The sequence below is a fragment of the Staurois parvus genome, unplaced genomic scaffold, assembly GCF_062004578.1.
Source record: "Staurois parvus isolate SC_StPar_1 unplaced genomic scaffold, SC_StPar_1.0 ptg000449l, whole genome shotgun sequence".
Classification (NCBI taxonomy): Eukaryota; Metazoa; Chordata; class Amphibia; order Anura; family Ranidae; genus Staurois; species Staurois parvus.
The window spans coordinates 6,785,047-6,809,412 of record NW_028318245.1 but is presented as its reverse complement, the minus strand read 5'-3'; the positions used below and the strand labels follow the sequence as shown (position 1 = coordinate 6,809,412).

Here is a 24,366-nt window from a genome sequence, read left to right as displayed (position 1 = left end):
TGGCCATTAGATATCGCTGTACTACACATTCCTATAGGATACAAGTCACCGGGCTGTGTAAGGTGGCTGTAGTGCAATTTTATGGCCATTAGATGTCGCTGTACTACACATTCCTATAGGGATACAAGTCAGCGGGCTGTGTAAGGCGGCTTTAGTGCAATTTTATGGCCATTAGATGTCACTGTACTACACATTCCTATAGGGATACAAGTCACCCTGTTGTGTAAGGCGGCTGTAGTGCTCTTTTATGGCCATTAGATGTCGCTGTACTACACATTTCTATGGGGATACAAGTCACCCGGCTGTGTAAGGCACTGTAGTGTTATTTTATGGCCATTAGATGTCGCTGTACTACACATTCCTATAGGGATACAAGTCACCCGGCTGTGTAAGGCGGCTGTAGTGCTCTTTTATGGCCATTAGATGTCTCTGTACTACACATTCCTATAGAGATACAAGTCACCCGGCTGTGTAAGGTGCTGTTGTGTTATTTTATGGCCATTAGATGTCGCTGTACTACACATTCCTATAGGAATACAAGTCACCCGGCTTTGTAAGGCAGTTGTAGTTCACTTTTATGGCCATTAGATGTTGCTGTACTGCACATTTCTATGGGAATACAAGTCAACTGGCTGTGTAAGGCGGCCGTAGTGCTATTTTCTGGCCATTAGATGTCGCTGTACTACACATTCTTATAGAGATACAAGTCACTCGGCTGTGTAAGGCGGCCGTAGTGCTATTTTATGGCCATTAGATGTCACTGTGCTACACATTCCTATAGGGATACAAGTCACCTGACTATTAGAGCTTTCTGCTGCCTTGGACATAGTTGGCCACCCCATCCTACTTGAAACTCCACTCCCTTGGCTTCCTAGATACTGCTCTTTCCAGGTTCTCCTCCCACCTATCTAAGCACTCATTCACTATCACCTACAACTCCTCCTCTCCTCTTTCCGTAGAGGTCCCCCAAGGTTCTGTTCTGAGGCCCCTTCTATACTCAATCTACATCTTCTCCCTGGGACAGCTAATAACCTCCCATGGCTTCCAATACCATCTCAAAGCTGATTACACCCAAATGTATCTCTCTGCTCCTCGCCTCACCCGTTCAGTCTCCTTCTGCATTACTAGTTTACCTACTTACATATCAACATGGGTGTCACACCACTTCTTCAACTCAGTCTTTCCAAAACTGAGCTCATAAAATCCCTACTGCCCACCCTTGTACCCTTGCTCTCTTCTTCAACTTTTCCGTCAAGTTCAACCACCAGTCCCTCCTGTCATGCCAAGGTGCTAGGTGTAATTCTGGACTCTGACATCTCCATTCAGCACCACTTCCAGTCACTGTCCAAATCTTGTGGCCAACCTCTGTAACATTTACATAATTCTCCCCTTCTTATTCAACGACACCACCAAGCCTACCACTTTTCATTGGCTTACCACTGCATAGGCTATCCCCCTTCTATCCACCATGAATACTGCTGACTCATCCACCTTGCTAATCTTTCAGTGTCTTCCACCTCTCTGCCAATCCCTCTGCTGGTTTCCGATTTCCCAATGAATAAAATTAAAAATACTAACAACAGCATACAAAGTCATCCACAACTCTGTGCCCAGCTACATCACCAATCCCATCTTAAAATATCACCCAAAACTACCCTCTCTGCTCCTCCGAAGACCTCCTGCTCTCTAGATCCCTCCTCACCTCTTTCCATGTTCACTCCAGGACTTCTTCAGAGCCTCTCCCATCCTCTGGGACTCCTTACCCCAATTTGTCCAGTTATTCTGGAATTTGACAGAAGGTGTCACTGTTTCAACTGAGAAGTCACAGAAATTTGCTATATAGTACCACTTCTTAGCCAATTGGTGTTACAGTTGTAGTGATCTCTGTTTGCTTTCCATGAGGCATTATTTAGACGGCCAGTCAGGACCATAGATAACACTCATATCTGCGATTTTTATTCATTATTCGATTTTCAGTCTGTGGAAACCCAGACATGGCAAGAGCCGAGGATGTGCAGAGTTCAGGCCCTTTAAAGTAGTGTGAAGAGGAGCCTGGGAAAATTGATTCCGCCAATGATGGAGAAGGAGCAGAGTCACATGGCACAGAGGATACTGGACCTCACTCTGGAGATCATCTACCTGCTGACCGGAAAGGTGAGGAGGATTCTGGGAGGTCACATGACGTCACCCTTATCTCTATTAATAAAACACAGACCTGACCGGAGAGGTGAGGAGGATTCTGGGAGGTCACATGATGTCACTCTTATCTCTATTAATAAAACGCGGACCTGACCGGAGAGGTGAGGAGGATTCTGGGAGGTCACATGACATCACTCTTATCTCTATTAATAAAACGCGGACCTGACGGGAGAGGTGAGGAGGATTCTGGGAGGTCACATGACATCACTCTTATCTCTATTAATAAAACACGGAGAGGTGAGGAGGATTCTGGGAGGTCACATGACATCACTCTTATCTCTATTAATAAAACACAGAGCTGACCGGAGAGGTGAGGAGGATTCTGGGAGGTCACATGACGTCACTCTGATCTCTATTAATAAAACACAGACCTGACCGCAGAGGTGAGGAGGATTCTGGGAGGTCACATGACGTCACTCTTATCTCTATTAATAAAACAGAGACTTGACCGGAGAGGTGAGGAGGATTCTGGGAGGCCACATGATATTAATCTGATCTCTGTTAATAAAAAATAGACCTGACCGGAGAGGTGAAGAGAATTCTGGGAGGTCATCAGAGGGCTAAGATACATATGTTTATGTCTCAACCTTAGGATTATGGACCTATGTGCTCATCTGGTGATCCTCCCCCCTTCACTCCTGACAGAATCCATGGCAAGAAGATCCTGGAAGTCATCCAGAAGATGATGGAGCTGCTGACAGGAGAGGTGAGCAGTGCCGGGAATTCTGGGACATTCTCCAGTAACAGACAAGGGATGTGTCTGGATGGTGACTGTATCATTGTGTGTGTCAGGTTCCTATAAGGTGTCAGGATGTCACTGTCTATTTCTCCATGGAGGAGTGGGAGTATCTAGAAGGACACAAGGATCTCTACAAGGACGTCATGATGGACAATCAGCCGCCCCTCACATCACCGGGTGAGAGGAGACTTTATTGTAAAGGAGAGAGCAGTACGGAGGGTCCACCTAGATCCCCCATCATCTGATAAACACATAGAAACAATGTATTCAGTCAGTGTGTGTGTTTCCTACAGATGGATCCAGTCATGGGAACCCACCAGAGAGATGTCCCCGTCCTCTGTATTCCCGGGATTCCACACAGGAAGGTCACACCATCCCTCACCATCATCAGGTAGATGGATCCAGTAATGGGAACCCACCAGAGAGATATCCCCATCCTCAGTATTCCCGGGATTCCACACAGAAAGGTCACACCATCCCTCACCACCATCAGGTAGATGGATCCAGTAATGGGAACCCACCAGAGAGATGTCCCCGATGTCTGTATTCCCAGGATCCCACGCAGGAAGGTCCCACCATCCCTCACCACCATCAGGTAGATGGATCCAGTAATGGGAACCCACCAGAGAGATGTCCCCATCCTCTGTATTCCTGGCATTTCACACAGGAAGATCACACCATCCCCCACCATCATCAGGTAGATGGATCCAGTAATGGGAACCCACCAGAGAGATGTCCTCGTCCTCTGTATTCCCGGGACTCCACACAGGAAGGCCCCACTAACCCTCACCATCGTCAGGTAGGTTGTAGAATGTACTTTCTTCTTTTGATCTGTACAGAGGCTGGTTGCAATAATGGGATACACTGTTTTGGTCATGGAGTGAAAGAAGTCAATATATCTGTACATGTTGTTTTTCAGGGTGTCAATCTGAAGACTGTTAAGACTGAAATGATAGAAGAGGAAGCGGAGGAGACATGTGTGATGGGTGGTGATCCATGTAAGGAGGAGGAAGTTGCTCCAGAGATTAGTACAAGTGAGAAATACACACTAAATTCTGTCCTCCTCTTCTCCTGTCCACTTCTCACCTATTTCTCTTCTTTTTTTATTCCTCCCCCTTCACTCCTCCTTTCTTCTCCACTCACTTCTCCTCTATCAGCATCTCTCCGCTCACTCGGTTTCTCATTCTGTCTTCTCCTCTTGCCACGTCTCTATTTCTCTCCTCCTCTCTTCTCCTTTGCTCCTTGAAATACCACGCCACTCTACTCCTCCTTCTCTGCTGATTTTCTCCTCTCTCTCTCCCTTCTGCCACTACTCTCTCCACTTCTTACATCTCATTCCCTTCCTAATTCTCTCCTCTCTCTTTCTCTCCTTTCTTCCCCACTCACCCTTCTCTCTCTTGTCCTTCCACCCATCTCCTCTCTCCACTCTTTTGATTCTGTCCTCTCCTTCTGCAACCTCTTCCCACACCTCTCCTCTGGTCTGCTCCCTCTCTCCCCTCCTTTCCAATCACTCCTTTTATGTTTCCACTTATTACTTTTGTAAATCTCTCCTCTACTCCTGCCTCCTCTTTCCTCTCTTGCCTCCTCTCCTCTTCTCTTTTCTCTCCTTTTTCTTCTCCTCTCCCCTTTCCTCTCCTCTCCTCCCTTCTTTCCTCTCCCCTTTTTCCTCTGTCCTCTCCTCTCCCCTTTCCTCATTCCTCTCTCTCCTGTCCTCTTGCCACCCCTCTCTGCCTCACCCTTCCTCTTATTCTGTCCTCTTCTCCTGCCACCTACTCTCTTTTCTCCACCTTTCTTCTTTTCCCTCACTCCTCTCCTCTTTCCCCTCTCCTCTCCCCTTTCCTCACTCCTCTCTCTCCTGTCCTCTTGCCACCCCTCTCTGCCTATCCCTTCCTCTTATTCTGTCCTCTTCTCCTGCCATCTATTTTTTCTCCTTTCTTCTTTTCCCTCACTCCTCACTGCTCCACTCCTCTCCTTTTTCCCCTTTCCTCTCCTCTCCTCCCTGCTTTCCTCTCCCCTTTTTCCTCTCTCCTCCCCTTTCCTCACGCCACCCCTCTCTGCCTCTCCCTTCCTCTCATTCTGTCCTCTTCTCCTGCCACCTATTCTCTTTTCTCCTCCTTTCTTCTTTTTCTTCACTCCTCACTGCTTCACTCCTCTCCTTCTCCTATGATTCTATATTTTCTCTCCTTTCTTCTCCTCCTGCCATTACTCCCTCCTCTTCTTTCCACTGGCTCCTCTCCTAATTTTCTCGTCTCCTCTAGTTACCTTCCTCTTCTCTCCTCTCCTCCCTTCTTTCCTCTCTCCTCTCCTCTCCCCTTTCCTCTCCTCTCCTCTTTTTTTCTCCTCTCCCCCCTTCTTTCCTCTCCCCTTTTTCCTCTCCTCTCCTTTCACCTTTCCTCACTCCTCTCTCTCCTGTCCTCCTGCCACCTCTCTCTGCCTTTCCCTTCCTCTCATTCTGTCCTTTTCTCCTGCCACCTACTCTCTTTTTTCTCCTCCTTTCTTCTTTTCCCTCACTGCTCCACTCCTCTCCTCTCCCTTTTCCTCTCCTCCCTTCTTTCCTCTCCCCTTTTTCCTCTCTCCTCTCCCCTTTCCTCACTCCTCTCTCTCCTGTCCTCCTGCCACCTCTCTCTGCCTCTCCCTTCCTCTCATTCTGTCCTTTTCTCCTGCCACCTACTCTCTTTTTTTCTTTTCCCTCACTTCTCACTGCTCCACTCCTCTCCTTCTCCTATTATTCTATCTTTTCTCTCCATTCTTTCTTCTCCTCCTGCCACTGTCCTAATTTTCTCCTCTCCTCCAGTTATTTTTCCTCTTCTCTCCTCTCCTCCCTTCTTTCCTCTCCCCTTTTTCCTCTCCCCTTTCCTCTCCTCTTTTTTCTCCTCTCCTCTCCCCTTTCCTCTCCTCCCTTCTTTCCTCTCCTCTTTTTCCTCTCCTCTCCTTTCCTCACTCCCCTCTCTCCTGTCACCTCTCTCTACCTCTCCCTTCCTCTCATTCTGTCCCTTTCTCCTGCCACCTACTCTCTTTTCTTCTTTCCACTGGCTCCTCTCCTAATTTTCTCCTCTCCTCCAGTTACCTTTACTCTTTTCTCCTCTCCTCCCTTCTTTCTTTTCCTCTCCTTTCCCCTTTCCTCACTCCTCTCTCTCCTATCCTCCTGCCACCTCTCTCTCCTCTCCTCCCACATGGGGATACATGCTTTACAGAAACATTCATTTGTCAGGTGATTACTGAGACTCCAATTTTTCTCCGTAAAACACGTCAGGGACCACACGTTGCTCTTTTAAAGCTAAGACTGTTTTCAGAAATAAACTATTGAAGAGGAGGAGATGTGACGTGGAGTCCAGTGTCTGGTACCTACCTGAAAGTATCCTTTATCCTTGGCAGGTGAGGAGAAGACCGGCGAGTCCTCAGCGAGGAGTCTGACCTCAGTTTTGGAGTCACAGACAGAAAGCTGTGAAGTGGGGCAGGAAAACGACATTTTACAAAATCGCCACCCCAGACCCCCCAGCGTCGTACCATCGCCAGCTCTCTGCTCATCTCTACGGGATATCGAATCCCCTGACACCGCCACCCACAGTTCCTCTGAGATGTTCCTGTGCACCAAATGTGGGGACTTCTTCATGGACAAAGCCTCCTTCTTCAAACACAAGAGCACCCATAAATGTATGTGTGCTGACTGTGGCAAATCCTTCGCCTACAAGTCCGGCCTGGATGAGCACCGCAAAATGCACCGCGGCGAGAAGCTGTTCTCCTGCTCTGAGTGCGGCAAATCATTCACCCACAAGTCTGACATCGTGCGCCATCGGCGCGTCCACTCCGGCGAGAAACCTGTTTCCTGCTCGGAGTGCGGGAGGAGCTTTGCGCAGAAGTCGTATCTGATTCACCATCAGCATGTCCACACTGGGGAGAAGCCTTTTCTCTGCATGGAGTGCGGAAAATGTTTCTCGTACAGGCAGCACGTGGTGATCCATGGGAGGAGCCACTCAGAGGATAGGCCGTTTTCCTGCGGTGAGTGCGGGCGGAGTTTCAAGCAGAAGGCGTACTTGGCAGAGCACCAGAGACTTCACACGGAAGAAAAGCCATATTTCTGCTCGGAGTGCGGGAAGGGTTTTTCACAGAAACTCTCGCTGGTTAAACATCGGGTTGTACATACGGGTCAGACGCCGTTCTCCTGCATGGACTGTGGCAAGAGCTTCGCCCGCAAGCCTGACCTCTACAGGCATGAGAAGCGACACCAGGGGGAAAAGCCTTTCCCATGCCCAGAGTGCGGACGCCATTTTGCACACAAATCAGATCTAAAGAGACATGAGGTTATTCATACGAGGGAGAGGCCTTATTCATGTTCAGAGTGCGGGAAAAGTTACACACACAAAGCTTACCTGGTCCATCACCAGGGAAGTCACAGCATGGAAAGGAATCCTCCACCTCCTGAGAATGGTGATATCTTCACACAGGAACAATTGGGATCTAAAGAGGACCGGTCACAACTACACTTGTGCTAGGATTCTGCGATGCGGTCTTAAGGAAGAACTCTGGAGGAAAAAATGTGTTTAAAATCTGCTGGCACCAACCAGGGTTGCTGTTAGAAACCAGCCAACCTGACAGCCCCTCCCAAAAGAAAACACAGTTTACTATGCTTCAGTTATGACTGAACACAGTGATCGGTACCGATCAATCATTGTGTTCATTCAGAAAAGGTAAGGGCTGGTAAATGTGACATATTTTACTGGACCCTTCCCCCATTCCATCCCTAAGGATGGCATTGTGTGCTTGCAGCTGCCGGTGGGAAGGAGAGGAGAAGTGGGGGCACACAGGAGGGCCTAGGCAATGGGGGGGAAATGTATGATGTATAGGGAGGCTGTAGAATACGGTAGGGGGCAGTTAATAAATGTAAATATATATGTTAAAATTACCTTTTTAATGTTAAAAAAAATCCGAAGAATATATTTAAAAATGATATATATGTTTAAAAATATTTTTCATATATGTTGTAATATATAAAAAACGCTTTTCAACATGCAGTATATATATATATATATATATATATATATATAAATTATAATATATATATATGTATAGAGGTACAAGAGTGAAAGAGAACAGAGTCCAGGGAATGAATTGACGTTCCTGCTATAATGGTGCAGGAAACTGGCATCCGTGGCATGCTCCACATTAACTAAGTAAATAGACCTGTTTCAGGTCTATCTGTGCCAGTCTGGCTGAAAAAAGACCAAAGTCCATCCAGTTCAATCATAGAAGAAAAAAAGTTATAATCCTACCCCCACAGTTGATCCAGAGGAAGGCAAAAAACCCCCCAGCAAAGCATGATCCAATGTGCTCCTGCAGGGATCCCCCGAGAGGCAATCAGATATTCCCTGGATCAACTTTACCTATAAATGTTATATCCAGTTATATTCTGTGTATCCAAGAAAGAATCCAGGACTTTCCTACAGCAATCCACTGAGCTGGCCAGAACCAACTCTTGAGGGAGTCTATTCTACATTCTCACAGCTCTTACTGTGAAGAAACCTTTCCGTGTTTGGAGATTACATTTCTTTTCGTTCAGACGTAAAGAGCGCCCCCTTGTCCTCTGTGATGACCTCAGGGGGAATAACTCTACACCGAGTTCACTATATGAACCACTGATGTATTTATACATGGAGATCATATCCCCCCTTATGTATTATACATGGAGATCATATCCCCCCTTATGTATTATACATGGAGATCATATCCCCCCTTATGTATTATACATGGAGATCATATCCCCCCTTATGTATTATACATGGAGATCATATCCCCCCCTTATGTATTATACATGGAGATCATATCCCCCCTTATGTATTATACATGGAGATCATATCCCCCCTTATGTATTTATACATGGAGATCATATCCCCCCCTTATGTATTATACATGGAGATCATATCCCCCCTTATGTATTATACATGAAGATCATATCCCCCTTATGTATTATACATGAAGATCATATCCCCCTTATGTATTCTACATGGAGATCATATCCCCCTTATGTATTATACATGAAGATCATATCCCCCTTATGTATTCTACATGGAGATCATTCCCCCCCCCCCCTTATGTATTATACATGGTGATCATATCCCCCCTTATGTATTATACATGGAGATCATATCCACCCTTATGTATTATACATGGAGCTCATGTCCCCTCTTATGTATTATACATGGAAATCATGTCCCCCCTTATGTATTATACATGGAGATCATATCCCCCCTTATGTATTATACATGGAGATCATATCCCCCCTTATGTATTATACATGGTGATCATACCCCCCCTTATGTAATATACATGTAGATCATATCCCCCCTTATGTATTATACATGGAGATCATATCCCCCCTTATGTATTATACATGGAGATCATATCCCCCCCCTTATGTATTATACATGGAGATCATATCCCCCCTTATGTATTATACATGGTGATCATATCCCCCCTTATGTATTATACATGGTGATCATATCCCCCCTTATGTATTATACATGGTGATCATACCCCCCCTTATGTAATATACATGTAGATCATATCCCCCCTTATGTATTATACATGGAGATCATATCCCCCCTTATGTATTATACATGGTGATCATATCCCCCCTTATGTAATATACATGTAGATCATATCCCCCCTTATGTATTATACATGGAGATCATATCCCCCCCCTTATGTATTATACATGGAGATCATATCCCCCCTTATGTATTATACATGGTGATCATATCCCCCCTTATGTATTATACATGGAGATCATATCCCCCCTTAATCTCCTCTTCTCAAGTGAGAATAAATTTAGTTCCTCTAATCCTCATAGCTGAGCTCCTCCATGCCTCTTATCAGTTTGGTTGCCCTTCTCTGTACTTTCTCCAGTTCTCCAATGTTCTTTTTGTGAATTGGTGTCCAAAACTGAACTGCATATTCCAGATCAGGTATTACTAATGATTTGTACCGGGGGGAAGGGGGTAATATGATATATCTCTCTCTCTCTGAAGTCTATACCTCTTTTAATACAAGAAAGGATTTTGCTTGCCAACACAGCATAGAACAGGGAGTGAATAGTCTCAATCTCCTCCGTTTTTTTATGTTTAGAAGAACAGTGCAAGTGCTATGCTTGTGCCACTCTTTATTAACCACTTCCCGTCCAGCCCATGTAGATAAACGGCCGGCTGGGAGCGCTGCCAAAGTGGGTGGACGTTTCTAAATGTCCCCCCCCCCCGCATCCATTGCTTGTGCGCAGGATCGCGCGGCACCGTGATCAGTGAACACAGATTGCTGTACAGGACCTCTGTGTGAGGTTCCGATTCATGTGATCGCTGGCCAATCATAAAGTCTAAAGAGGAGCACATTCCTATAGAGATCAGCTCAGATGAGTCATAAACACTAATACAGAAGCAATTCACAGATCCAGATAGGTATGAAAAAAGTAGGTGCGATCATTAACCACTTCCCGTCCGGCCCATGTATGTAAACTGCTGGACGGGAGCAGTACAGGTGTGGGTGGCCGTTTATAAACGTCCTCTCCACTTCCCTGCCTGTGCGCACGGCAGCGCAATCCGATGCCGATACAGATCGCTGTACAGGACCTCAGTGTGCGGTCCCGATCATGTGATCACTGGCCAATCAGTGATCACATGAACAGTAGTAAACAAGATGTTACTTCCTGACATCATTGCTTACTACTTGTGAAATCTGTGAATGATCACAGAGATCACATGATACAAGCCCATTCACAACAGCCTTGTACCATGTGACAAGCTGTGACCAATCACAGCTCGCACAGTATTTCTCAATGGCTGCAGGAAGGCAGCCAGAGAGAAGGAGAAATGATTGCTTTTACAGCCTTTATGGGTGTACAAGCAATCATTGTAAAAAAAGAAAAAACAAAATCACCCCCCACAAGTAGTACAGTGTCACTATGGTGACACTGTACTGCTAGGGTGACAGTATGTTAAAAAAAAAAGCCCAAATAAATAATAATATGAAAAAATTAAATAAAAATGTAAAAAATGTTCTTGAAAAATTATAATTTTTGGTTATAAACTAATTTGGGTTTTTTTTTTTCACTAAAAAGGTAGATAAATACATTTTGGCCAAGATTTATGAAGAAAGATTATTTATTTGCGAAAAGAAAAACACTTTTTTTCACAATTTTTGGATTTTTCATTTATATAGTGGAAAAAAATTAAAATCCCAGTGGTGAATAAATACCACCAAGATAAAGTTTTATGTCTCAAAAAAATGCTAAAAAATTCATATGGGTACAGTGTCGCATGACCGCGCAATTGTCATTCAAAGTGTGATAGCGCTGAAAGCTGAAAATTGGCCTGGACAGGAAGTGGTTTAGGATGATAAAGAATGTGATTTGACCATACAAGAAGTATTTATTGATATATATACTGCTGCAGGGCAGCACTGGTGCGCAGGATCACCTATATATACGTCATTCTTCATTTCTGGGTAGGGGGCGCGTGTGAGCCGCGCCGCCATTCACGTCTGTGGATGTCAATCACTGGGTCCCGGCCAGTAATTAGCCACCGGCGCCCAGTGATTACCGAGCATTTCTGACGGGGAGGAAGATTGTTTTGTTTACAAACAATCTTCCTCCCTGTCAGCTCCTGCACACTGCACAGCACAGCCATCATGATCAGTGTGCTTACAGTGAAGCACACACCCCCTGCCCCCTAGTAAAACACTCCCAGCACACAGTTAACCCTTTGATTGCCCCTCACATTAACTCCTTCCTGCCCAGTGTCATTAGTACAGTGTCAGTGCTTTTTTTTTAAGCGCTAATCACTGTTTTGGTGTCACTGGGGATGTCAGTGACACCAAGTTAGTTCTTCCCCAGTATCAGAATGTCCACCGCAGTCCCGCTAAAATTTGCTGATCGCCACCATTACTAATAGAAAAAGAAAAATCCCAGTATATATACCGCCATTTGTAAACGCTATAACTTTCACGTACACCAATTAATTTACACATATTGGGATTTTTTTTAGCGTAGACACGGAGCAGAATACATTTTGGCCGAAATTTATGACGAAATTTGATGTTTTAAATTTTTTTACTGGGCATGTTTAACCACTTCAAGTCCAGACACTTTCACCCCCTTCCTGTCCAGGCCAATTTTCAGCTTTCAGCGCTATCGCACTTTGAATGACAATTGCGCGGTCATGCAACACTATACCCATAGGAATGTTTTAGCATTTTTTTGAGACAGATAAAGCTTTATTTTGGTGGTATTTATTCACCACTGGGATTTTTATTTTTTTTACTGTATAAATGAATAAAAAGGGTTTTTCTTAAACAATTTTGCAAATAATATTTCATCATAAATCTTGGCCAAAATTTATTCAGTTATCTTTTTAGGAAAAAAAAAAATAACCCAAATTAGTTTATAACCAAAAATTATAAATTTTAAAAAATGTTGTTTACATTTTTATTTTTTTATATTATTATTTATGCTTTTTTTCACATACTGTCACCCTAGCAGTACAATGTTACCATGGTGACACTGTACTACTTGTGGGGGGTGATGAAGATTTTTTTTTTTTACACTGACTGCTTTTACACCTATAAAGGCTGTAAAAGCAATAACTTCTCCTCTCTGGCTGCATTCCTGCAGCCATTGAGAAATACTGTGCAAGCTGTGATTGGTCACAGCTTGTCACATGGTACAAGGCTGTAGTGAATAGCCCTGTACCATGTGATCTCTGATCATTCACAGATTTCACACGTAGTAAGCAATGATGTCAGAAGTGACATCTTGCTTACTAGTCTGCATGTGATCACTGATTGGCCAATCAGTGATCACATGATCGGGACCTCGCTCAGTGGTCCCGTATGACAATTGGTGTTCTGGAGGACACAGCGGGCACCGGATCGCTGTGCTGCGTGCTCCCAGGGAGCACGCACAAGCAGGGGGCGGGGTGGCCGTTTATAAAGAGCCACCCGCCCCTGCACTGCCACCGTCTGGCCGTTTACATACAACGGCCCGACGGGAGGTGGTTAACAGCAAAAAGTCCAAAATATTTTCTTTGCTCACAATTGTCGTTCTTTTTTGCTTAAAAAAATGCAGAGCTGATCAAATACCACCGAAAAAAGCTCAATTCGTGGGAAAAGCAGGATGCAAATTTCATGTGGGTGCAGCGTCACATGACCGCACACGTCAGTTAAAGTAACGCAGCGCCGTAACGCAAAAAATGGCCTGGTCACGAAGGAGGGGGGAATCCTTAGAAGGGCGAGGGGTTAAATGGGACTCTGAGGGCTGACGTTCATTTTAATATTTACAAATATTTTGATGGATTTTGTCATTTGTTGCAAGTATCTTGTGGACCGTTCCAGAACCTGGTAAATCTCTCTCTCTGGAAAAGAACCATTGCTACGGAGATCAATCATCATCCTTCATATATGACAACAGCAGGGCGAAACGCGTCAGAGGGGCGTGGCCTGGATGGAGTCTGGGCTGAGGCTGCTTTTACTTCTGATAACTGCTGGGTTTTGTTGGCTGTGCGACACCTGGAATGTTTCCCTTCCCTGTGCTTCCACCTATTGGGCCAAGGCGAGCTCTTTCCTAGCCTGCGCTCCCGGCGGGTGTTCCCAGACTTGGGGAGATAGGAACCTGGAGCGGCTCCCCGTATCTTTTCTGTTGCATCACTCCAATTAGGTAGAACTATATGCCATAACCGCTGCGGCTTGTCCTTTTTTTTTTATTTTCCATTACTCTTTCCCCGTTTTCATGCTGATTACTCCATTGAAAATCTATGCAAAAGAAATAAACATGTTGAAAAGGTTATTCATATTTTACCTATTAAATTATTGTACAGCTTGAATAACAATAAGAAAATATAAAACAATAAAAAATATAATAATAGGATTAATAAAAAAAAATAATAATAAGATTAATAAAAAAATAATAGGATTACTGGCTCTCACTGATATAATGCAGCGCAGTTCTCAATGTGACTAATAGAGGGAGCGCGAGTCCCCCTCAGAGTGATCCTCTGTGTACAATGCATTTCTCCCTCTAGTTGAGCCGCATTACCCAAATTCAGCCACAAGATGTCAGTATGACTGGATGCTCACTATACTGTATAGAAATAGCTGTGAACTTTATTGACAACATCCTCTGAGGACAACAGTGGAGAGATGGCAGCTTGTAGTGGATATGGGTTCAGGGGAGGTAAGAATGAGGTTCATTATTAGATGATTGTCTGGGAGAAATCTTAGAGGTCCCTGTGTAGGGCAGGAGGTGCCTTACTTTAGTGTGCTATGGGAAACCTATATATATATATATATATATATATATATATATATATATGTATATATATATATATATATATACACTAATTATATGGTATATACATCGGATGCAGAGGGCAACACCAAGATATTACTGGTCAATGGCCCAATCATATGCATTGATGGGTCTTTGGGAACCATTTATAGGTGGTCACACAATATGATGTCTTCTTCTACACCCAGATGCGTCATCCCCTCTAGTCCACATCTGCAAACGAACTGGACGACTTACCACCACTGGATGACACAGGGTACATGGAGGGTTCTTTTTTTATCAAGCCCCTCCTTGTACATTTGGCCATGGATGAGGTTACTATTCTTCTACATCATGAATGTCATGAACGTCCTCCTCGTATCTCTATACATTTTGAGCTGCTGGAGGAGTCTTTTGAAACCTTCTCCGTTTTAGATTCTTGAGTCTAAGAGGCCATTGAATGAAACCTTTTCTATTTTAGCATCTTTTATGTTAGGTTGCGAAAAACATCTGACCTGTTCTGTGTCTAGACCAGCAGAAGATCGGAAAGGAACGGAGTAACATGATAGAGATCCTAGACCTCACCCTGGAGATCATCTACCTGCTGACTGGAGAGGTGAGGAGGATTCTGGGAGGTCACATGACATCACCCTTATCTCTATTAATACAACACAGACCTGACCGGAGAGGTGAGGAGGATTCTGGGAGGTCACATGACATCACCCTTATCTTTATTAATGAAACACAGACCTGACCGGAGAGGTGAGGATGATTCTGGGAGGTCACATGACATCACTCTTATCTCTATTAATAACACACAGACCTGACATGAGAGGTGAGGAGGATTCTGGGAGGTCACATGACATAACTTTTATCTCTATTAATAAATCACAGACCTGACCGGAGAGGTGAGGAGGATTCTGGGAGGTCACATGACATCGCTCTCATCTCTATTAATAACACACAGACCTGACCAGAGGGGAGGAGGATTCTGGGAGGTCACATGACATCACTCTCATCTCTATTAATAAAACACAGACCTGACCGGAGAGATGAGGAGAATTCTGGGAGGTCACATGACATCACTCCTATCTCTATTAATAAAACACAGACCTGACCGGAGAGGTGAGGAGGATTCTGGAAGGTCACATGACATCACTCTTATCTCTATTAATAAAACACAGACCTGACATGAGAGGTGAGGAGGATTCTGGGAGGTCACATGACATCACTTTTATCTCTATTAAAAAATCACAGACCTGACCGGAGAGGTGAGGGGGATTCTGGGAGGTCACATGACATCACTCTCATCTCTATTAATAAAACACAGACCTGACCGGAGAGGTGAGGAGGATTCTGGGAGGTCACATGACATCACTCTTATCTCTATTAAAAAAACACAGACCTGTCTGGAGAGGTGAGGAGGATTCTGGGAGGTCACATGACGTCACTCTTATCTCTATTAATAAAACACAGACCTGACATGAGAGGTGAGGAGGATTCTGGGAGGTCACATGACATCACTCATCTCTATTAATAAAACACAGACCTGACCGGAGAGGTGAGGAGGATTCTGGGAGGTCACATTCTGAGTATATTGACCTTCTTATATTATGTTGATATTCAGGATTACATAGTAGTAAAGAGGACATCTGTAACGCTCAGCAGCCCTTCCCGTACATCTGAAGGATGGAATGGAGACCAGAGCCCAGTCCTGATGCTTTCTCCTTCTTTGCTGACATCAAGGAGATACAACAACAAAAAGATCCTAGAAGTCGCCCAGAAGATCATTGATCTGCTGACAGGAGAGGTGAGCGGTGCCGGGAATTCTGGGACATTCTCCAGTAACAGACAAGGGATGTGTCTGGATGGTGACTGTATCATTGTGTGTGTCAGGTTCCTATAAGGTGTCAGGATGTCAGTATTAGTTTCTCGACGCAGAGGAGGGAGTACATGGAGAAACACAAGGACCTCTACAAGGACGTCATGATGGACAATCAGCCGCCCCTCACATCACCGGGTAAGAGGAGACTTTATTGTAAAGGAGAGAGCAGTATTGAGGGTCCACCTAGATCCCCCATCATCTGGTAAACACATAGAAACAATGGATTCAGTCAGTGTGTGTGTTTCCTGCAGATGGATCCAGGAATGGGAACCCACCAGAGACATGTCCCCGTCCTTTGTATTCCCGGGACTCCACACTGGAAGATCACACCATCCCTCACCATCATCAGGTAGATGGATCCAGTAATGGGAACCCACCAGAGAGATGTCCCTGTCCTCTGTATTCCCGGGATTCCACACAGGAAGATCACACCACCCCTCACCACCATCATCAGGTAGATGGATCCAGTCATAAGAACCCACCAGAGAGATGTCCCCGTCCTCTGTATTCCTGGGATTCCACACAGGAAGGTCACACCATCCCCCACCATCATCAGGTAAATAGAAGTGATTGTCCTAATTTCTTATCCACTTTCTGAGGTGCAGTCTAAATTCATTCAGGTTAATTTTTGTTCTATTTTTTTTTTCATCAAGAATAAAACGGTGACTAATTTTGAAGTGGAAGCTACGAATGAAGAGTCACATGTGAGGGTCGAGGAGCTGTGTAAGAAGGAAGAAATTTCTCCGGAGATCAGCCCAGGTGAGTAATAAACATTAAATTCAGAGAAGAGTCCCAGATTCTCCTTGCTTGATCTCCACCACGCTCTCTTCTGCTCCCCCCCAATAAAAAGTAATGGGGAGATAGCTGGTGCCCAGTTCCGTGTTTTACTAGTTCTGTTCTTCGGACAGATTAGATCCTAGTGATTGTGGGAACGTTCCTTGGGGATAAAGCATTGCACCTTTTATTGGAAGGTTGGCTGGAAGCCAGTCCGGAGACTAGCAGAGTGGCAGGGGCGACTATTGAGCAGAGTTGAGAGGGGTATACAAATTTTGTAGCATCATTTGTGATGAATTGCAAAGGTGAGAGTCTAATTGGTGGATGGACAGGTAGTCAAGGTGAGGTGTTCCTAGGTCATCAGTGGTCTCCTGTGTTAGAACAAGGCTGATTGTGGAATGGTCACACAACTGGATTTTCAGATATTCTGCTTGTGAGGGAAGAAGATAACTGAGCTGTGGGGATATCAGGGAGTGTGTTGGAAGGTGAGGGGGTAAGATAATCACCCACAGTTTCGCCATTTCTACTTAAAGGACTGTCTTCACCTGAGTGGGTGCTCATCTGTCCAGGATCCACTCCTCCCATACCTGTCCACATACCATCATAGGAAGCTGCTGAAATAATGTAATTGTTCCAGCACAATTGAGGACACTCCACCCACCTCTTCTCATTGACGCGTTTTGCCTCCCCCCACCGCTTGGCCTTAAAGTGATTCTAAAGGATAAATTTTTTCAACTAACAAACATGCTATAATCACCTGCTCTGTGAAATGGTTTTGCATGGAGAAGCCTTGATCTCCTCTTCTCAGGTACCCCGCTGGCACTTCTGGCTCTGCCCCACCCCAGTTGAGTGCCCCCCGTGGCAAGCCACGTGCTCTGGGGGCACGTGCGCCATGCACCCTCCTCACTGGTTATGATTGACAGCCAATGGTTCTCGCTGCTGTGTCTGAACTAATGAGGATGAAAAAAGCTGAGAAAGCCTCTTCACTTGTGCACAGCCCTGGATTGAGATCGGGGTCAGGTACGTATAAAGGGGGTGGGGGGAGGACGCACCCTGAAGGTTTTTTTTGTGCCTTAATGCAAAGAATGCATTAAGATAAAAATCCCTTCAGCCTTTACAACCACTTTAATTATAAAGCTCTAGGATTATTTTCTAGCAGGAGGTGAAATGCGTCAGTCGGCTCAAAAACTAGTAAATGATGGACTGAAAATTATTTAGTACCATATTACAGGCAGTCCCCGAGTACCAACACCTGACTTACATATGACTCGTACTTAAAGTGGAATTCCACCTGAAAAATAAAAAAAAGTCAGCAGAAACAAAAACTGTAACTGCTGACTTATAAATGAAATACAGCCACTCACCTGTCCCTCGGTCCAGCGGTGTCCTCACCACCGCTGGTTTCACCGGCAGTCTTCTCTCCCCGGCGCCGGCATCTTCAGTGTGGGCACCCGGCTGTGACAGCTTGCGGCTTCACTGTGCATGCGTGAGAAGCTCTGCGCTTTGTGAATGGCCCCGTAGTCTTCTGGGACCCATCATGTGTCCCAGAAGACTACAGGGAGGGACGGTAGGAGGACAACGTCTGCTTCCGATCGCCTAGGCGATAGCATCAGAAGTGGGAGAGGGTACCTGTCAGTCAAATTCGGGTACCCGCTCCCCAAAGGTCCCATTCCTTAATAGGGAACGGGGGACAAAGCCTTAAAGCAAAATTTCCCCTTTTGGGTGGAGCTCTGCTTTAAGAACAAAGGCAGCGTGACGTCCCAGAAACCATTTTGCTGCCACCAACTGTCCAGCAGACCTGTCAGCAATCCCACATCAGTGCATGGCCAGTTAAACAATTCCTAGGACTTCATCCATTTTCACTGTGATATTCATAAGGGGATAGCCAAAGAAGAAAACAAATTTACTAGGCCATACAGTATGGAACTTTACATCAGATGAATACAGAAGGAAGACCCCTCAAATTGATCATTTCTGCCTATACAGCCATTTATGAAGACGCTGAACGTTTTTTTATTTTAACTCTTTGATTTTAATATGATTGCAATATGTTCACCCTGCCAATGTCAACCTTTTTCATGATCTAAGTGATCAAATAAATACACAATTGCATTCACCTTTGTAGTGACAAATTACTCTGTGTAGGATTTAATTAACCACTTTCCAGGCGGCTCTGCACTAGTCAACTGCCAATTTTTGTTTTCCAGTATTACTAGGTTGATAATCCACACTTTTATATAAGTGAGCCGGAGATATTACTCAGATAGGGTTTTCATATCAATTTGGATGGCTTTTTTTCTTTTTGCATGGCCAGTTAACCCTTCTCTCTGCTATCCAAATCTTAGAAATATTTTTTTTTCAGCCGGAGTTACACTTAAAAAATTTACCTGTTCCAACGTACACACAAATTCAATTTAAGAACAAACCTACAGAACCTATCTTGTTCGTAACTCGAGGACTGCCTGTATATAGCAAAAAAAGAGATAAGAGGAGAACAAACATATAAGATCAGTGAATACAATCATGTATGATTAAATGTTTGACCAATTCAGCGATGAACACAAATGAAAATAGGATACGAATGACCCTTTATACCTTTCTAGCATCATTGAAATCATTTGTAGTTATGAGTTGTAAGATGGTGGATCATGGCAGGATTTTGAATACATGTGAATGAAATCGGTGTTGCACCATGTACAGTTGTGTTCAAAATAATAGCAGTGTGTTGAAAAAAGTGAATAAAGCTCAAAATCCTTCTAATAGCTTTTATTTCCATACACACAAATGCATTGGGAACACTATACATTCTATTCCAAATCAAAACATGAAGAAAAATATATCAAATTTGTGTTGTTCCTCTAAAAAAATTGAAGAAAAGTGAATATTAGACTGTTCAAAAAAATAGCAGTGTTTGTATTCTTCTTTACAAACTCAAACATTCACTATATAAACTGAAAAATGTTTGAAGATTTTGCTTTACTTTGAATCACTTAATTAATATTTAGTTGTATAAGCACTGTTTCTGAGAACTGCTGTACATCTGTGTTGCATGGAGTCAACCAACTTCTGGCACCTGTGAACAGGTATTCCAGCCCAGGATGATTGGACTACATTCCACAGTTCTTCTCTATTTCTTGGTTTTGCCTCAGAAACTGCATTTTTGATGTCACCCCACAAGTTTTCTATTGGATTAAGATCCGGGGATTGGGCTGGCCACTCCATAATGTCAATCTTGTTGGTCTGGAACCAAGATGTTGCACGTTTACTGGTGTGTTTGGGGCCGTTGTCTTGTTGGAACACCCATTTCAAGGGCATTTCCTCTTCAGCATAAGGCAGCATGACCTCTTCAAGTATTTTGATGTATTCAAACTGATCCATGATCCCTGGTATGCGATAAATAGGCCCAACACCGTAGTATGAGAAACATCCCCATATCATGATGCTTGCGCAACCATGCTTCACTGTCTTCACAGTGTACTGTGGCTTGAATTCAGTGTTTGGGGGTCGTCTGACAAACTGTCTCCGGCCACTAGACCCAAAAAGAACAATCTTACTTTCATCAGTCCACAAAATGTTGCGCCATTTTTCTTTAGGCCAGTCAATGTGCTCTTTGGCAAATTGTAACCTCTTCAGCACATGTCTTTTTTTCAACAGTGGGACTTTGCGGGGGCTTCTTGCAGATAGCTTGGCTTCACATAGGTGTCTTCTAATTGTAACAGTACTCACAGGTAACTTTAGACCTTCTTTGATCTTCCTGGAGCTGATTGTTGTCTGAGCCCTTGCCATTTTGGCTATTCTTCTATCCATTGGAATGGTAGTTTTTCGCTTTCTTCCACATCTTTTAGGTTTTGGTTGCCATTTTAAAGCATTTGCAATCATTTTAGCTGAGCAGCCTATCATTTTCTGCACTTCTTTATATGTTTCCCCTCTCCAATCAACTTTTTAATCAAGGTACACTGTTCTTCTGAACTATGTCTGGAACGACCCATTTTCCTCAGAATTTCAGAGAGAAATGCACTGTAACGAGCATGTACAACATTTGCTGCCTTCCTTCCTTAAATAAGGGCAATAATTGCCACCTGTTTTTCAAAGAATGAATGACCTCACTAATAGAACTCCACACTGCTATTATTTTGAACATGCCCCTTTCAATTAGTGATTCAATTACACAGAATCAGCAGCATGCATGTCATGACTATTGGATCTGTTGGATTTCTATTACTCTTCTGCACCTGCTAGTAAATTATTTGCCATGTAGAAATATAATTTCTACCAAAAACAGTGATTGATCAGGTTAGTGATGTATGACTGCTATTATTTTGAACACAACTGTATGAGTATACCTTAATAGTGAGTAAAAATTCTTCATCTCCAGGAGTTGGATGGGAGACCAGCGAATCTTCACACTCATTTCCGAGATGTAAAACAGAAGACGTGTCCAAATTCTTCATAGAAATCGGCATTGCCCCCAAGGGACAACTCAGTTCATCTCTAGATTGTAACTCAGAAGATGAGAACATTACATTTGGCTCTTCAGAAGACAAACCTCCTAATCCCAAACTTCATCCAGGTTTCCCCAGTGCCCATCTGTCACCGGGTCCTGCTACACGTGGAGGACATTCTTTTGAAAACACAAATACATTTGGCTCTTTAGAAGACAAACTTCCTAATCCCAATTTTCATCCAGGACAACCCAGTGCCCATCTAGCTTTTGAAAACACGAATACATTTGGCTCTTTAGAAGACAAACCTCCTAATCCCAATTTTCATCCAGGACACCCTAGTACCCATCTGTCTCCAATTCCCTCTAAGTGTGGTGGGTCTCCTCTAAAAAACAGGGATACATTTGGCTCTTTAGAAGACAAACCTCCTAATCCCAATTTTCATCCAGGACACCCCAGTGCCCATCTAGCTTTTGAAAACACGAATACATTTGGCTCTTTGGAAGACAAACCTCCTAATCCCAATTTTCATCCAGGACACCCTAGCACCCATCTGTCACCAATTCCCTCCAAGTGTGGTGGGTCTCCTCTAAGAAACATGGATACATTAGGCTCTTCAGTAGACAACGCTCCCAATCCTAATCTTCATCACGGACTCCCTAGTGCCCATCTGTCACTGGGGCCCCCTATATGTGGCGGGCATCTTCCTAAAATTGCAGATACATTTGGCTCTTCAGTAGACACATCTCCTAATCCCAATCTTCACCCAGGACTCCCCAGTGCCCAGCTGTCAATGGACCCCCCTATATTTGGCAGGCGTCCTCATGAAAACATAGATACATTCAGCTCCTCAGAAGACACACCTCCAAATCCCAATCTTCATCCAAGACTCTCCTGTGCTCATCTATCACAGGATCCTCCTACATATGGTGAGCATCCTCCTGAAAACATGGGTACAGTTACAGATTCTCGAGCCGTTGACGCCTTGTTTGTTTGTTCAGGATGTGTTAAATGGTTTTTGTTAAAGTTGCCTCCAGAAGAATATCAGACCATCAACTCCCACAAGATTCCGTTTCTCTGTCCAGATTGTGGTAAGCGTATCACACAAGATAGGGGTCTTCATAGGCCTCGGAAAACGTACAAGGAAACCTACGAGTGTTCAGAGTGTGGAAAACGTTTTGACTTCAACTCTGAACTCATCAGACATCGGCTCACCCACACGGGAGAGAAGCCGTACCAGTGTGTTGAGTGTGGGAAAAGATTTCGTCAGCGCGGGTCTCTCCGTGAACACCAGAAAATGCACTATGGGGACAAACCATTTTCCTGTTCCGAATGCGGCAGTTGTTTCACACGCAAAGTATTTCTCCTCAACCACCAGCGTACTCACACGGGGGAGAAACCTTTTTCCTGTTCGGAGTGTGGGAGATGTTTTGCACAGGAGGCAGTCCTTATCCGACATCAAGTGGTCCATACTGGGGTGAAGCCATTTACCTGTGTGGACTGCGGCAAGAGCTTTGCCCATAGGTCCAGTTTTATGACACACCGGAGGATCCACACTGGCTTTGAACCCTACCCCTGTTCCGAGTGTGGAAAGCGCTTCAAGCAGAAGTCCTACCTGGTGGACCATTTTAGGCTTCATACTGGAGAGAAGCCGTACGGCTGTGCTGAGTGCGGGGAGCGTTTTACCCGGAGGCTCTTCCTACGGAAACACGAGCAGGTCCACACAGGGATGACGTGGTTTCCCTGTCTTGAGTGTGGCAAAAAGTTTAAAGAGAAACGCCTTCTCAACAGACACCAGAAGATTCACTCCACCGACAAGCCATTTTCTGCTCCATCAGAGTCCCAAAACTCAGAACAAGACTCAGAACCCACCAGACACTGGAGAACTCATGCCGTTCAGGAGCCATCTTCAGGTCCCGAGAGAAGGCACCCTTTTACACTGGAATGAACGTGGAAGGTCACACATACGACCTGGGGTGGAGGATTCTTAAGAGTGATGGACACGTTATTTATAAAGCGTTAAAAGAAAAAGATTTGTTTTTATAAACATTGTACTAAATTACTGTAGCCCCTTGAAAAGTTCTGCACGGCATCCTGTAACTTTCACTAAACCCATCACTTTTTTCTTGCTATTTAAATGACTTTCTGTAGTGAATTCAAATCGGCAACTCGGTGTAGTCTGTAAAATCCAAATCTTTATTGGCTACATAGTAAAACACACTAGTAACAAGTTAACGCGTTTTGGCTGTGACAGCCTTCCTTATAGCAGTGTGTGCTATGAGGAAGGCTGTCAAGGCTGAAACACGTTAACTTGTTACCAGTGTGTTTCAGAACGTAGCCAATAAAGATTCTGATTTTACAGACTACAGTGAGTTGCCGGCTTGAATTTACTATGGATCTGATTGTCGGAGTGCGGGAGCACTATAGCCAGGGCATCGGTCTTCAGCCATCAGAAGCTGAACTTGCTGTTGACCATGGGTATTGTTTACCTGCCCCTGACTTTCTAGTTTTCCTGATTTCATCAGTAGAAAGTAATACTACTTTAAGAAGGGTCCATCCTTTAAAGGCACGTCTATGTCAACCAAGGTACCCCAGAGGGTACCTAGGGTGCTCCAAAAATAATTGATAGGATGAGAGCACCACAAGAACTTGAATGAGGCCAGTAAGAAGTTCTCTTTAACCCCATAAACAGAAAACGCATTTCAGGGGCTTAAAACTTCCCCTTCCTCAGGGTTTGGAAACTGTCAATAGATTCAAAGAGATACTGGTAAATGGTTGTAAATCAAATGGATACTGAGGCTGTGTTTTGGGTTGCTAGAAAAACTCTGAGTATTGTCCAGTATCTCTTTGAATCTTTTGCCAGTGTCCAAGCCCTAAGGAAGGGAGAGTTTTGTACCCCTGAAATGCATTGGATGGTTTTAAACATTTTTATTGGACTCATTCAAGTTCTTGTGGCACTCTCATCCTTTAAAAGCTTTTCGGACTACTCCAGGGACCCTCTGATGGAGAGCTGCCTCTAAAT

General features: G+C 44.3%; 2 protein-coding genes across 4 annotated transcripts; both read left to right on the top strand.

Moving 5' to 3' along the window:
- The first annotated feature begins 612 nt into the window (after positions 1–612).
- On the top strand, positions 613–7,888 carry LOC149453490 (uncharacterized). 2 transcript variants are annotated; one of them, XM_089688358.1, is made up of 6 exons: positions 613–2,154; positions 2,792–2,905; positions 2,992–3,115; positions 3,232–3,737; positions 3,858–3,972; positions 6,314–7,888. In XM_089688358.1, exons 1-6 carry the CDS (start codon positions 2,074–2,076, stop codon positions 7,429–7,431), a joined length of 2,058 nt encoding a protein of 685 aa, XP_089544484.1. In that variant the 5' UTR covers positions 613–2,073; the 3' UTR covers positions 7,432–7,888. The 2 variants fall into 2 exon arrangements, with proteins under 2 accessions (XP_089544484.1, XP_089544485.1); XM_089688359.1 differs by having other exon boundaries at positions 614–2,154; positions 3,436–3,737.
- LOC149453489 (uncharacterized) lies at positions 7,496–23,423 on the top strand. 2 transcript variants are annotated; one of them, XM_089688228.1, is made up of 7 exons: positions 7,496–7,626; positions 14,774–14,859; positions 15,871–16,053; positions 16,140–16,263; positions 16,380–16,684; positions 16,782–16,887; positions 21,278–23,423. In XM_089688228.1, exons 2-7 carry the CDS (start codon positions 14,806–14,808, stop codon positions 23,290–23,292), a joined length of 2,787 nt encoding a protein of 928 aa, XP_089544354.1. In that variant the 5' UTR covers positions 7,496–7,626; positions 14,774–14,805; the 3' UTR covers positions 23,293–23,423. The 2 variants fall into 2 exon arrangements, with proteins under 2 accessions (XP_089544354.1, XP_089544353.1); XM_089688227.1 differs by lacking the exon at positions 7,496–7,626 and having other exon boundaries at positions 11,186–14,859.
- The last annotated feature ends 943 nt before the right edge of the window (positions 23,424–24,366 follow it).